Raw genomic sequence first — 15,619 nt, 5'->3', positions numbered from 1 at the left:
TTCTGTTCAAAATTCGTACAACATAACTTTTTAACATTAGTGAAAGAACATGAGCGAAACAACAACATCTAACATTACAGAAGAAGTCAATGACAATGCCGATGAAAACATTACAGAAGGAGCTAGTGAAAATATTGACGAGTTCAGTGAGGAAGAAGATATTGAGGACGTCAATGAGAACGTTAGTGTGGGAACAACTCAATGGGAAACATTGAGAAATCATGAAGATTATGAGATTTGTACGACATATCCTTTTACTATTCGTCGAAAGAAAGACAAACATATTATGAGTGAATGCTTAAATAATTATGGTTATATTGTGCTTAGTTTAAACAACAAAATGTACTTAAAGCATAGAATTATTGCAGAACAGTGGATTGAAAATCCAAACAATTTGAAAGAAATAGACCATATAAATCATGATAGAACGGACAACAGAATCTCAAACCTTCGTTGGTGTTCTAGATCTGAAAACAATAGAAATAAAAGCAAGTATGGTGATATAGTTTATGAGTTCGTTGATGAAATATCTGACGAAGCTGTTGAAATAACAGATTATGGTAAGCATTCGTTTGAGTTCTACTACTATGTTGAGAATGAGGACGCATTCTATTATTATACAGGTCCTAGCTATCGAAAACTTCATATAAACTTTACAAAAACAGGTGCTGCTTATGTTTGTATGATAGATACAGAAAACAAGAGTGTAATCTTATTCATAAACAAATTCAAACGCTTGTACGGCTTCATGTAGGACAAACATTATTTTTCAACACTAACGCGAACACGTAGGACAAACATTCATGACTAACATTACTGTATAACATAGACACTAACTTCATCGAAACTAAACGTAAATGTTTTGTCATGATTTCTTCGTATATGTTTTGTTATGACTTCATCGTAAATGATTTGTCATGATTTCATCGTATATGTTTTGTCAAAACTTCATCGTAAATGTTTTGTCAAGATTTCATCGTAAATGATTTGTCATGATTTCATCGTATATGTTTTGTCAAAACTTCATCGTAAACACTTTGTCATGATTTCATCGTAAATGTTTTGTCATGACTTCATCGTATATGCTTTGTCAAAACTTCATCGTAAATGTTTTGTTATGATTTCATCGTATATGTTTTGTCATGATTTCATCGTAAATGCTTTGTCATGATTTCATCGTAAATGCTTTGTCGAACTTAAACGTAAATGTTTTCAGTGTCACCACGTCACCATGTCACCAGGTTATTTAACTTCTCTTAAAATTACTGACAACATGACATTTTGACAACAACACAGGAAATAAATGTTATCGTTTATGTTTTCATTAATGATTTCATAAATGTTTTGTCATGACTTCATGGTAAATGTTTTGTCATGACTTCATCGTAAATGCTTTGTCATGATTTCTTCGTAAATGTTTTGTCATGATTTCATCGAAACTAAACGTATATGTTTTGTTATGACTTCATCGAAACTAAACGTATATGTTTTGTTATGACTTCATCGTATATGTTTTGTTATGACTTCATCGTAAATGTTTTGTTATGACTTCATCGAAACTAAACGTATATGTTTTGTTATGACTTCATCGAAACTAAACGTATATGTTTTGTTATGACTTCATCGTATATGTTTTGTTATGATTTCATCGTATATCCTTTGTCATGACTTCATCGTAAATGTTTTGTCATGACTTCATCGTAAACACTTTGTCAAAACTTCATCGTAAATGTTTTGTCAAAACTTCATCGTAAATGTTTTGTCATGACTTCATCGTAAATGTTTTGTCATGATTTCATCGTAAACTCTATGTCAAACATGAACGTAAACACTTTGTCAAAACTTCATCGTAATGAGTGTAAATGACCCAAAAATAATGTTTACGTTAATGGTTTCCGGTTATTCAATAATGAATTATTTTTGAATAACTGAAGGTGTCACTACGTCACCATGTGTCACTCGGTTAATTAACTTCTCTGAAAAAATGAGACAACATGACATTTTGACAACACAGCGGGGGAGGGTATTTATGAATTATTTTTGAAGAACTGAAGGTGTCACTACGTCACCATGTGTCACTCGGTTAATTAACTTCTCTGAAAAAATGAGACAACATGACATTTTGACAACACAGCACTTCGTCAAAATGTGATGTCGTGTATCGTGTATCGTGTATCAAATACAAAAAAAATGAAAGGGAAATGAAGAAAGGAGTTTGTAAGCTCAAAAATGCTTGTTTTGAGGTCAAGCCAAAAGTGGCTCGACCGTATTCGTTCATCCAAAACTCAAGAATTTCCTGCATTTTAGTACTATTGAGAAATCTGTTTAAATGGTTTAACCTTCCCGCTTCTCTTAAAATTACTGACAACATGACATTTTGATAACAGTCCTGGAAATAAATTTTATCGTATATCCTTTGTCAAAACTTCATCGTATATGTTTTGTCATGATTTCATCGTATATGCTTTGTCAAACATGAACGTAAACACTATGTCAAACATGAACGTAAACACTATGTCAAACATGAACGTAAACACTATGTCATGATTTCATCGTAAACTCTATGTCATGATTTCATCGTAAACTCTATGTCATGATTTCATCGTAAATGCTTTGTCAAAACTTCATCGTATATGTTTTGTCATGATTTCATCGTATATGCTTTGTCAAACATGAACGTAAACTCTATGTCAAACATGAACGTAAACACTATGTCATGATTTCATCGTAAATGCTTTGTCATGACTTCATCGTAAATAGTTTGTCATGATTTCATCGTAAATGTTTTGTCAAACATGAACGTAAACACTTTGTCAAACATGAACGTAAACACTTTGTCAAACATGAACGTAAACACTTTGTCAAACATGAACGTAAACACTTTGTCAAACATGAACGTAAACACTTTGTCAAACATGAACGAAAGACTTTGTCGAACTTCATCGAAACTAAACGTATATGTTTTGTCATGATTTCATCGTAAATATTTTGTCAAAACTTCATCGTAAATGCTTTGTCATGACTTCATCATATATCCTTTGTCGAACATGAACGTAAACACTTTGTCAAACATGAACGTAAACTCTATGTCATGATTTCATCGTAAACACTATGTCAAACATGAACGTAAACGCTTTGTCAAACATGAACGTAAACTCTATGTCATGATTTCATCATAAATGCTTTGTCATGACTTCATCATATATCCTTTGTCGAACTTAAACGTAAACACTTTGTCAAACATGAACGTAAACACTATGTCAAACATGAACGTAAACACTATGTCAAACATGAACGTAAACTCTATGTCAAACATGAACGTAAACACTATGTCAAACATGAACGTAAACACTATGTCATGATTTCATCGTTAATGTTTTGTCATGGTTTCATCGTAATGAGTGTAAATGACCCAAAATAATGTTTACGTTAATGGTTTCCGGTTATTCAATAATGAATTATTTTTGAATAACTGAGGGTGTCACTACGTCACCATGTGTCACTCGGTTAATTAACTTCTCTGAAAAAATGAGACAACATGACATTTTGACAACAGTCCTGGAAATATATTTTATCGTTAATGGTTTGTCAAAACTTCATCGTAAATGCTTTGTCATGACTTCATCGTAAATGTTTTGTCAAACATGAACGTAAACTCTATGTCAAACATGAACGTAAATGCTTTGTCATGACTTCATCGTAAACACTTTGTCAAACATGAACGTAAACACTTTGTCAAACATGAGCGTATATCCTTTGTCAAACATGAACGTAAACACTTTGTCAAACATGAGACAACATGACATTTTGACAACACAGCAGGATTAATGAGGAAGGCACTTATGAATTATTTTTGAAGAACTGAGGGTGTCACTACGTCACCATGTGTCACTCAGTTTAATTAACTTCTCTTAAAAAGTGTGACAACATGACATTTTGACAACAGTCCCGGAAATGTTCATGACTTCATCGTAAATGACCAAAAATAATGTTTAGGTGAAGAGTATTATAAGGCATTTTGTGAAGAATATAACAAGCATAACGAGGTGAAGCCCACATTGCTACAGCATTTACTAAAAGTCTATGAACATAATATCCTTTCAAACCAGGAGCCAAATTCTTGCGATTTTCGTACGGAATCTCTTTCTCGGTTTTTCGAGGGAAGCAATCATATGAGGAAATTCTTCTAAAAGTTCTTTTGTCTGTTGGTTTTCAAACCAATGATATGCTTGCTTTGTAGAACGAAGAGCATTCATTATACTTTGCATTTGGTACATGTCATCTTTGACCGAACGAATGAGGCGAAGTTGTTTGTTATATTGTATGTATTCGTATTCTTCATTTATGGCTTCATGGACTATAACTGTTGTTGTGTTCTCTGATGTTGACATTACTGTCATTTCATACAAAATAAAAAAAATAAATAAAAATAAAATTAGCGTTTATTTTTCTGACTTTCACAAAAGACCAAAAATAAACGCTTTACATGTATTTTTCAGCAACTTCGTCAAATAATTTTATAGCTTTATCTATCTCATCTACTTCAAACGTTTCTTTACCTTTCATGGGAGCACCATACATTTTCTCAAAAACTTCAAGCAGTTCTGTTTCAGCAGCTCTCATATCATTAACAAACACAACCTTGACTCTATTGACTGTACTGTCATATCTTTGAGTTATATTATATGTTCTTCCTATCTTATATCTCTTTGTATTGAAGTCCTTCGGTTTCTGAACGATGTAAAGTAAGCCTTCACTGCAACGTTCTGAGTCGAATGAACCATAAGTTATGAAGTTATATCCAACCACTGGGTCTAACCATAACAAAACTATTGGTATAAGACTTTTGTCAATGAGATATGCTGTAGTTCCATAGAATCTTACCGATATCATAAGCTCAGGATTTCTTGTCAAAATTTTCTGAGTTGAAGCATTTCTAACCCAGTGGTTTGTTTTCTTTTCAGATGGAGATATAATGTCTGACAAAGAATATTTGTTGTATTTCTTTGAGTATCTTACGTTTTAAATCACCTATTCTAACCACTTTGGTGTCATTGTCAATCTTTCTAACTGTTTCAAACTCAATGTTTGTCATTACTGTCTTTACATACAAAATAAAAATTTTTCTTAGAAAAAAATTAGCGTTATTTTTCTAACTAATGAAATTCATGAAATTTGGTCATTTTTCAGAAAAATAATGTTTAGGTAGATGGTTAGATCTAACCTGATATCTAACCTCATTTCTACCCTCATTTCTACCCTCATTATTGTGAAACCGTTTTACATGGTAAACGTTATGAATTCGTGAGATTCTAAACAATTTCCTAGCTTATTTCTTCAGTTAATATATCAAAAATTTTAACAATGCCGAAAGTTTCTTTATACTTCTTCTTGACATCAGATAAAAGGAAATCATCAGCTGTGGATAGTTTTTATTAAGAAATGTCAACATGTCCATTTTATCTTCTGCTGGCTTTTCTGCTTCTTTCTTTAAGTCTGCGTAATCGTTTCTCATTCTTTCTATCTCTTTTACTGAGTAGTTATATTTCCTCATTGCTGCTTTACATTTTTGAACATTGCGGATTCATTTTTTGCGTTATACATTGAAACATTACTAGCTAAAATAACTTAAAGCATCAATGGCTTTCTTTAAATCTGAAGCAGTTGGTTTTATCTGTTCGTTCCATACTTTGCCTCTTCTGTCTTTATCTCTTATCTGCCACACACATTCAGCAGCTAATGAAACAAAGTTATCGTAAGTCTTAAAACTCCTCAGATTTATATATGTCAGAAATGTTTTTATAAACCATGTCGCAATCTTTGTTCATAACTTTATGGTTGCAATGAAAACCAAGGAATTCATAATTTACTTTACGTATGAACTTCTTTATTTCTACTGAATCAGTAACTTTAACTTCAATTTCATCGAATCAGGAATAGTTAGTTTTTGTTGCTGAACTTCCGGTAATTTAGGCAAATGGTCTATGATATCTTTGCATTTCATATAGCTCCTCTCCATTTGTTTCATCTTTCGCACTACAGTCTAAATTACTTGTTAAAAGTTCTTGCTTTATTCTTTGTATTTCTGTTTCAAAAGTATATGAAGAAGGAATGAAGTTTTTCATCTCTACCAACATTGACGTAGGATTCATGATTAATGAATTTTTGCCGTGCATGCTGTCGAAAGTGCTGATGTTTCGATTTTTGTAATCATATTTATATAAAAATAAAATTAACTTTATTTTTTTCTATCTTAAGGAAATTCATGAAAATTCATGAGGGTAGAAATGAGGTTAGATCTAACCATCTACCCTAAACATTATTTTTGCTGAATTCAGCAACAAAATGAACGAGGTCAGGATGTATGTAAATACCTTTGAATTCATTTATAACGCCCTTAGTAAGCTCATAAAATGCTTGTTTTGCATCACATTTTGACGAAGTGCAAATCTTCACTTCGTGTCATGATGCAAAAATAATGAGTTCATTTACTCACAATATTTTTGTACAAAATGTAAACTTTACATAACCGTCGGGAACCTTCACTTTTTGACGAACTTTCCGCAGCAATTTTTAAAATTTGTGAAAACTCAACGGTTTGACACGTGCCATATGTCATTTTACTCAGAATTTTGTGCTGAATTCAGCAAAAATTATTTTTGTTCATGGGCTATGCCCCGCCGCTTTGCGTCTTTATGTTAAAATAAATGGTACCTTTAATGATATCATGACTGTTCTCGTTCATGTCTGATTTACATCTAATGAAAAAGTTTAGAAGAATTTTCTTATTCTTTCTGGCATATTTTTGTCTTTCCAGAACTCCCGCTCTAATGGTCCCAGATGTGTTGGCTTCGACTCTCTCAAGTTCTTAGATGGTATAACATCTTCAACGCCTCCTTCATAAGTCTTGACAAAGTCATGACAAATCATTTACGATGAAGTCTTGACAAATCATTTACGATGAAGTTATGACAAAGTCATGACAAAACATTTACGATGAAGTCATGACAAATCATTTACGATGAAGTCTTGACAAATCATTTACGTTTAAGTTCGATGAAGCATTTACGATGAAGTCTTGACAAATCATTTACGAAGAAGTCTTGACAAATCATTTACGATGAAGTCTTGACAAATCATTTACGTTTAAGTTCGATGAAGCATTTACGATGAAATCATGACATAGAGTTTACGTTCATGTTTGACATAGTGTTTACGATGAAATCATGACATAGAGTTTACGTTCATGTTTGACATAGTGTTTACGTTCATGTTTGACATAGTGTTTACGTTCATGTTTGACAAAGTGTTTACGTTTAAGTTCGACAAAAGATATATGATGAAGTCATGACAAAGCATTTACGATGAAATCATGACATAGAGTTTACGTTCATGTTTGACAAAGTGTTTACGTTCATGTTTGACATAGTGTTTACGATGAAATCATGACATAGAGTTTACGTTCATGTTTGACATAGTGTTTACGTTTAAGTTCGACAAAGGATATATGATGAAGTCATGACAAAGCATTTACGATGAAATCATGACATAGAGTTTACGATGAAATCATGACATAGTGTTTACGTTCATGTTTGACATAGTGTTTACGTTCATGTTTGACATAGTGTTTACGTTCATGTTTGACAAAGCATATACGATGAAATCATGACAAAACATATACGATGAAGTTTTGACAAAGGATATACGATAAAATTTATTTCCAGGACTGTTATCAAAATGTCATGTTGTCAGTAATTTTAAGAGAAGCGGGAAGGTTAAACCATTTAAACAGATTTCTCAATAGTACTAAAATGCAGGAAATTCTTGAGTTTTGGATGAACGAATACGGTCGAGCCACTTTTGCTTGACCTCAAAACAAGCATTTTATGAGCTTACAAACTCCTTTCTTCATTTCCCTTTCATTTTTTTTGTATTTGATACACGATACACGATACACGACATCACATTTTGACGAAGTGCTGTGTTGTCAAAATGTCATGTTGTCTCATTTTTTCAGAGAAGTTAATTAACCGAGTGACACATGGTGACGTAGTGACACCTTCAGTTCTTCAAAAATAATTCATAAATACCCTCCCCGCTGTGTTGTCAAAATGTCATGTTGTCTCATTTTTTTCAGAGAAGTTAATTAACCGAGTGACACATGGTGACGTAGTGACACCTTCAGTTTCTTCAAAAATAATTCATAAATACCCTCCCCCGCTGTGTTGTCAAAATGTCATGTTGTCTCATTTTTTCAGAGAAGTTAATTAACCGAGTGACACATGGTGACGTAGTGACACCCTCAGTTATTCAAAAATAATTCATTATTGAATAACCGGAAACCATTAACGTAAACATTATTTTTGGGTCATTTACACTCATTACGATGAAGTTTTTGACAAAGTGTTTACGTTCATGTTTGACAAAGTGTTTACGATGAAGTCTTGACAAATCATTTACGAAGAAGTCTTGACAAATCATTTACGATGAAGTCTTGACAAAGTGTTTACGTTCATGTTTGACAAAGTGTTTACGATGAAGTCATGACAAAACATTTACGATGAAGTCATGACAAAACATTTACGATGAAGTCATAACAAAACATATACGATGAAGTCATAACAAAACATATACGATGAAGTCATAACAAAACATATACGTTTAGTTTCGATGAAGTCATAACAAAACATATACGTTTAGTTTCGATGAAATCATGACAAAACATTTACGAAGAAATCATGACAAAGCATTTACGATGAAGTCATGACAAAACATTTACCATGAAGTCATGACAAAACATTTATGAAATCATTAATGAAAACATAAACGATAACATTTATTTCCTGTGTTGTTGTCAAAATGTCATGTTGTCAGTAATTTTAAGAGAAGTTAAATAACCTGGTGACATGGTGACGTGGTGACACTGAAAACATTTACGTTTAAGTTCGACAAAGCATTTACGATGAAATCATGACAAAGCATTTACGATGAAATCATGACAAAACATTTACGATGAAATCATGACAAAGCATTTACGATGAAAGCATGACAAAACATTTACGATGAAATCATGACAAAACATTTACGATGAAATCTTGACAAAACATTTACGATGAAATCTTGACAAAGTCTTGACAAAGCATATACAAAGAAATCATGACAAAACATTTACGATGAAATCTTGACAAAACATTTACGTTTAGTTTCGATGAAGTTAGTGTCTATGTTATACAGTAATGTTAGTCATGAATGTTTGTCCTACGTGTTGGCGTTAGTGTTGAAAAATAATGTTTGTCCTACATGAAGCCGTACAAGCGTTTGAATTTGTTTATGAATAAGATTACACTCTTGTTTTCTGTATCTATCATACAAACATAAGCAGCACCTGTTTTTGTAAAGTTTATATGAAGTTTTCGATAGTTAGACCTGTATAATAATAGAATGCGTCCTCATTCTCAACATAGTACTAGAACTCAAACGAATGCTTACCATAATCTGTTATTTCAACAGCTTCGTCAGATATTTCATCAACGAACTCATAAACTATATCACCATACTTGCTTTTATTTCTATTGTTTTCAGATCTAGAACACCAACGAAGGTTTGAGATTCTGTTGTCCGTTCTATCATGATTTATATGGTCTATTTCTTTCAAATTGTTTGGATTTTCAATCCACTGTTCTGCAATAATTCTATGCTTTAAGTACATTTTGTTGTTTAAACTAAGCACAATATAACCATAATTATTTAAGCATTCACTCATAATATGTTTGTCTTTCTTTCGACGAATAGTAAAAGGATATGTCGTACAAATCTCATAATCTTCATGATTTCTCAATGTTTCCCATTGAGTTTGTTCCCCACTAACGTTCTCATTGACGTCCTCAATATCTTCTTCCTCACTGAACTCGTCAATATTTTCACTAGCTCCTTCTGTAATGTTTTCATCGGCATTGTCATTGACTTCTTCTGTAATGTTAGATGTTGTTGTTTCGCTCATGTTCTTTCACTAATGTTAAAAAGTTATGTTGTACGAATTTTGAACAGAATTTAGAGCAGTTATGAAACAATGAAGTATTTTTACGCTATTGAAAGGAACTATGAGAGTGAAGTACATGACAGCAATGACAAAAGGAACTAATATCAAACCTAATGAAATCGCTCACGAGGACATAGAGCTTAACAAGTACTTTGTGGAGTATCTTATAAGTGAAGAGTATGTAAGACCTTACTTCATGTTTGACAGCATGAATGAGGATGTTATTTCATGGTTAAAGAATATAAGCAATGTTTTCGGTAAGTACGTCATAGATGACAAAGGTCTTGTTGTATTTTATGAGACAGCAATACGAACACAGGAACTAATGGATATTATGCACTCAACAGCAAAGAAAGGATTTAGTACTATTGGCATGAATGAACATTGCAGGAATGACATATACAACCTATGCTCACGAAAGCCTTACACAAAAGCAATACAATGATAGAACATAAGTGTCTAAGGTCAGCAAATGAAATCATTACTGTCAGTGGTTATGAAAGAACTGTTAGCAAAGATGAGTGGAAACAGCTATTCATATTAAGGAAGGACGTTGCTGAACTAGTTAAACCTGTTGCACAAACATTGTTTCAGATAAGACCAGCAATGACTAAGAACCCTTTGACCTTAGTCAATGAGACCATAGAGGTTGAAGATAATGACATGAAAGAACTAGGAATGAATGAGAGAAGTTGTGAAGGATGTTTGAGTCAAAACACATGGTTCTTTAGAGCTGTTAAGAAACTTAGTAAAGAACGACAGAAATATTTTATAGAGAAGTATTGCAAAGGATGTGTAAATGAATTGTTTGAAATAGAACTTAGAGACACTTTCACACTAAAGGACTTGAGGAAAAATAAGTACATGAGTGAAGAAGGTATTGACATAGCTAGTGTTATAAATGACTTAAGAAGATGTGTTGTTGTTATTGACGGAGCACGTATGACATATCTAGTGAAAGATTATGATGGAATACGAGACACAACAACACTTGTGTCAGTAGATAGCAAGGAATTCAATAAGCTCATGAAGAGTGTTTATGTAGGACGTATTGAGGAGAAGGATGTGAACGCACTGATGATTTATGAAGCGGGTCAGAACAAGAACTATCTTATGAAGTCAGGCATGAGATTCTTTGACGAAAGAGATGACATTTACAGCTATTTCAGAGGATATGAGTATGAGGTACTGAATGAAGTAGATGAAAGCGTTATTGAAGGATATTTGAAACATGTTCACGATGTCATATGTAATGAGGATGAAGAGCTTTATGAGTATGTTTTGAACTGGTTCGCCTACATCGTTCAAAATCCTTGTGGAAAGACTGGAACAGTACTTTTGTTAATAGGAAAGCAAGGAACTGGTAAGAATGTACTTAGTAATGTTCTATGCGAGCTCATTAGCAAGTACGCCAACAATAATATAACGGCAATAGAGAATGTGGTTGGTAGATTCAATGCTGCTATTGAGAACATGAAGCTCATCGTATGCAATGAACTAAGCTCATGCGATACGTCTAAGGTCATGAACCACGACGCACTAAAGTCAATAGTAACAGAGACTCAGTTGGACTTAAATCAGAAGTGTCAGCCAGTAAGAAAGACAGAGAATGTTTGTAATATCATCATGATATCTAACAACTTCAACTCAGTAAAGATTGATAAAGACGACAGAAGATTTGTTGTCATTGACGTAAGCAGCAGATACAAAGGAAATTACGAATATTTCTCAAATCTCATTGAAAGCTTTAATGAAGAGTTTTATTCAAACTTACTGACGTACTTCATGAAGAAAGATTTAAGTGAATTTGATGTAAGGAAGATACCATTCACCAGGGCTAAACAAGAACTCATCGAAATGAACAAAACACCTTACCAAATGTTTTACGAGGAGTTCTATGAAAAGTTTGTATCCGGATGGAATTGTACAGAGTGCTACAGAAGATATAAAGAATTTGCGAAGGAGAATGAATTCTTTGCATGTAGTTCAAATGTATTTGGTGGCAAGATGAGAGAATTTGTGAAGAGAAGTAGAAAGCGAGACGGTTCTGCAAGAAGTTATATTTACGAAGCAAGTATGATATTAGAAGGTCGTGGAAAGAAAGAAACAGTGAATTATGAGGAAGTGCTTGAAAAATTCATGGAGTACATGGGAAGCAATATAACATACAACAAAGACATATACAGTGAGTTTAAGTACTACTGTGAACAGCATGAGATTGAAGTAATGAGTAAAGGAGACTTTGAAACGCTTATGAAAGACAGTAAGGAGGTCGTTCATGAGAACAGTGTTGAAATAGTTCATGAGAACAGTGAGGAGGTCATACATGAATGCAATGATGAAATAGTTCATGAGAACAGTGAGGAGGTCATACATGAATGCAATGATGAAATAGTTCATGAGAACAGTGAGGAGGTCATACATGAATGCAATGATGAAATAGTTCATGAGAACAGTGAGGAGGTCATACATGAGAACAGTGTTGAAATAGTTCATGAGAACAGTAAGGAGGTCATACATGAATGCAATGATGAAATAGTTCACGATGTCGTTCGTGAAGAAGCCATTGCAACAAAGAATGAGATAAAGGATTTCATAGAACTTAACAAGGAGGAGTTTAAAGAAGGCTATGAAGTGAAAAGATGTGAAGAAGATTTCTTGGCGTATTTGAAGAAAAAGAGACTAAAGCCAATGGCTCAAAATAAGTTTCAATCGATGTTTGAAAAGAAACGTTTGAGCTATGGTGGTGTAAGAAGCACATATTACTTTGTTAAGAAGTGAGGACATTTATTTTTGTCGTTAGTGTTGGAGTTTGTGTTTGTTGTTAGTGTTTGTCATTTGTGCTGAAGTTAGTACTTGATGTTAGTGTTGGAGTTTGTGTTTGTTGTTAGTGAGAGAATAAATTAAATCATGAACTTTGCCATGGTCTCTGTCCCTAGTAGTTTTCATTAAGTTCTGGAAATAATGAAAGTCATAAACTTTGCCATGGTCTCTGTCCCTAGTAGTTTTCATTATCTCACAGAGTTAATGAAAGTCATACTTTCTATCAGATGAAGCATGCAGATGAACATAATGAAAGTTAGTGAGTTTGCCACAAGTTATGAATAAAATATTGGCATATTAGATGAGATAGCTGATGAAACAGATGAAGATAAATTAAATCTTGGACTTTGCCACACTCTGTCCCTAGTTCCTCAAAATCCTTGACAACGTTGCTTAGAAATTTTGGTTCAAAACCTCATCTGATTTTAATCTGTTATGCTACCTGTTAAGTTTCGCGAGATTATAAATGTCATGGAGTTATATAAAAAGGAGGGACAGCTAGGGACACTGGAAGTACTTGTAAGGCTATCTGTTAAGATTGCATGAAATACTAAAAAGTCATGAAATCCATTATCGCTGTGCTAGCTTCACCTTTGATTGAAATGACGACTAAAGTCACTGAAGCAATGAAACAAAAGTTTTTGGTAGAATACATTAAATCAGGAACTATTCCAGAAGGTTTTTACATTCATACTATGAAGGATGGTAGAGTTCAGTTTAGAAAGATAAAGCAATCATTAGATAAAGAAGGAATTTTGAGAAAGATTAAACTTCATGAGGACAACATTGCTGAACTTAAGAAGAAGTTAGAAGAGTTGGAGAAAGGAAGAGAGTTATAAAGCAATGAGAACGTTTATGTTATGAGAAATTTTTAACGTTAGTTTTATTTTTACTGAAAATTTTTATTTGGATGTAATGACGAAAACTATTGAGATAACAAACTACAACGGTCATGAGTTCAAGAACTTGTTCTTCGTTCCGCGTGAGAATACATTCTATCAGATACGAGGGAGAAAGGGTAAAGTTAGTTTAAGCATTTATGATAGCAAACATAATGGAAGATATATACAAGCAGTAGATACAAACGGTAAGCGTGTTTCATTACATTTGTCAAAACTTATAAACATTAATTATGACAGCGACTTTGACTCAGACGATTGGAGCGACAGTAGTGAGTCAGAAGATTATGAGCTGTTATGTGAAGCACAGCAATGGGAGGAGTTGCAATACTTTTGTAAGTGAGAACATTAGTGGGAACGTTAGTGTGTACGTTAGTGAGAACGTTAGTGAGAACGTTTATTTTTTCATGCACGTGCATTGTGTCGCGGGGAGTTGCCATGGGCAATGACCTGCGCACAATATATAACGTACAGAGAGGTGAGATGAGGTGGTTTATGTGATAAATACTTTACGTGGCAGAAATAGTTTAAGGTTATTAGAAATATTGCATCTGTGATGTAAAATATACGTTAGTGGTTTTGTAAAGTGCCAGATTGACATATCTTCGGTAAGATGGCGCGCAGTGCCACCGTACTGAAGATATGTATACTAACTTCCAACACCTCAACCGTATTAAAAAATTATATTTTTACCGTTCGATAGTAGTTGTATATGAAACTAAGTTCTAAGTAAAACGCATGGTATAATGGAATTATTCTTTTTCTTCCATCTGTAGTAAACCATACTTGAAAGTCTGAAATACTTCCACTTGGTGGTTCGTATAACTTTGTATGTTTTTCGTAAAAGTCATTTGCCAAGCATAAGAAAGAGTTTTGGGCGCCAGAAAATGAAGCATGAACAATAATAGCATCTGGGTCGAAAACATCTTTAAATAAATATGGTTCATCTCTTGCATATCGACTGTAGATATTTGCTAAAGGAGGTTCAACTTTCTGATTTAACATTCTTTGCAAATAATACCATGACATTGCAGTGAATTCTGTATATATTTGTTCGTCTTTCTTTGGGTTGTCTTCGTAGATTTGAAATGACACTTGTGAATTTTGTTTGTCATATACAATTCTCACATAAAGTGTGCTATCGGTATTCGCATATTCATCAGCATATTTTGCATAACATGAATTTATTTTATCTTCTATATTTTTTAATGCAGCCTGTAGAGAAGATGAGAGGTCAACTTGTATTAGCTCAATTTCTTCCCACATTTTTCGTTGCCCTTCAGATGTATAATCTATATGAAACCTTACAATAAATGGAAAACTTTTATCTTCTACAGACACAAACTTTATTCTTCGAAAGCCAATAGCCTTTGTGACAGATGGGTCTCTTAACCATCTTAATGGGTAGTCAAAACGATAGCCTTCATGCTTTACGGTATCTGTCTCAAACTTTTGACCGACATTAGTAAAAAGTTCATCTAATGGTTTAGTTGTAGCAACTCTAGAATTTTCTTTTTCTATTGGAAGCATATTTTATCTATAATAAAAATGTCAAATGAAACAGCGTCTATGAGAGAAATACAACACAACCGACAACTCATTATGCAAGCTCTAAATAAGAACACAACAAACTTTTCAAACTATTCTAAGATATCTGAGTCATTGAAAGGGGGTGACTTAAAACTGACAATAAACCCAATGACAGATGAGTTTCTGTTTCAAGACAATAAGAACAATACTGTCTGTATAAATCCAACAAAAGGAACTTTAAACGAGAAACCTATAAATGAACTTCTTTTGAAAGCAGATGTTGACAACAACAAAGCTGACAAAGAATATGTAGACGATGCAATAGCAA

The 15,619-nt window shown here is 33.3% G+C and overlaps 3 protein-coding genes and 3 pseudogenes across 6 annotated transcripts, besides 1 other annotated feature; 2 read left to right on the top strand and 4 right to left on the bottom strand.

The window, feature by feature from the left end:
• Positions 1–11,965: part of a mobile genetic element that runs on past the window's edge.
• On the top strand, positions 287–754 carry TVAGG3_0794510 (His-Me finger endonucleases family; the record flags this gene model as incomplete). The annotated part of the gene is made up of 1 exon (XM_051247090.1): positions 287–754. The coding sequence occupies one exon, from the start codon at positions 287–289 to the stop codon at positions 752–754; it is 468 nt and encodes a 155-aa protein (XP_051082565.1).
• Positions 4,649–5,095, bottom strand: TVAGG3_0794500 (annotated as a pseudogene). The gene has a single exon. A coding segment is annotated over exon 1 (447 nt).
• Positions 5,274–5,588, bottom strand: TVAGG3_0794490 (annotated as a pseudogene). The gene has a single exon. A coding segment is annotated over exon 1 (315 nt).
• TVAGG3_0794480 lies at positions 9,297–10,000 on the bottom strand (annotated as a pseudogene). Its single transcript has one exon. A coding segment is annotated over exon 1 (704 nt).
• Positions 11,966–13,422: 1,457 nt separating the features above from the next.
• On the top strand, positions 13,423–13,701 carry TVAGG3_0794460 (uncharacterized protein; the record flags this gene model as incomplete). The annotated part of the gene is made up of 1 exon (XM_001281624.1): positions 13,423–13,701. The coding sequence occupies one exon, from the start codon at positions 13,423–13,425 to the stop codon at positions 13,699–13,701; it is 279 nt and encodes a 92-aa protein (XP_001281625.1).
• Positions 13,702–14,442: 741 nt separating this feature from the next.
• On the bottom strand, positions 14,443–15,291 carry TVAGG3_0794450 (uncharacterized protein; the record flags this gene model as incomplete). Its single annotated transcript, XM_001294091.1, has 1 exon — positions 14,443–15,291. The coding sequence occupies one exon, from the start codon at positions 15,289–15,291 to the stop codon at positions 14,443–14,445; it is 849 nt and encodes a 282-aa protein (XP_001294092.1).
• Positions 15,292–15,619: the final 328 nt, after the last annotated feature.

This window comes from Trichomonas vaginalis, chromosome VI (genome assembly GCF_026262505.1).
Source record: "Trichomonas vaginalis G3 chromosome VI, whole genome shotgun sequence".
In the NCBI taxonomy this organism is placed as follows: domain Eukaryota; phylum Parabasalia; order Trichomonadida; family Trichomonadidae; genus Trichomonas; species Trichomonas vaginalis.
Note: the sequence above shows the minus strand (reverse complement) of the source record. Positions and strands in the feature narration are given on the sequence as shown.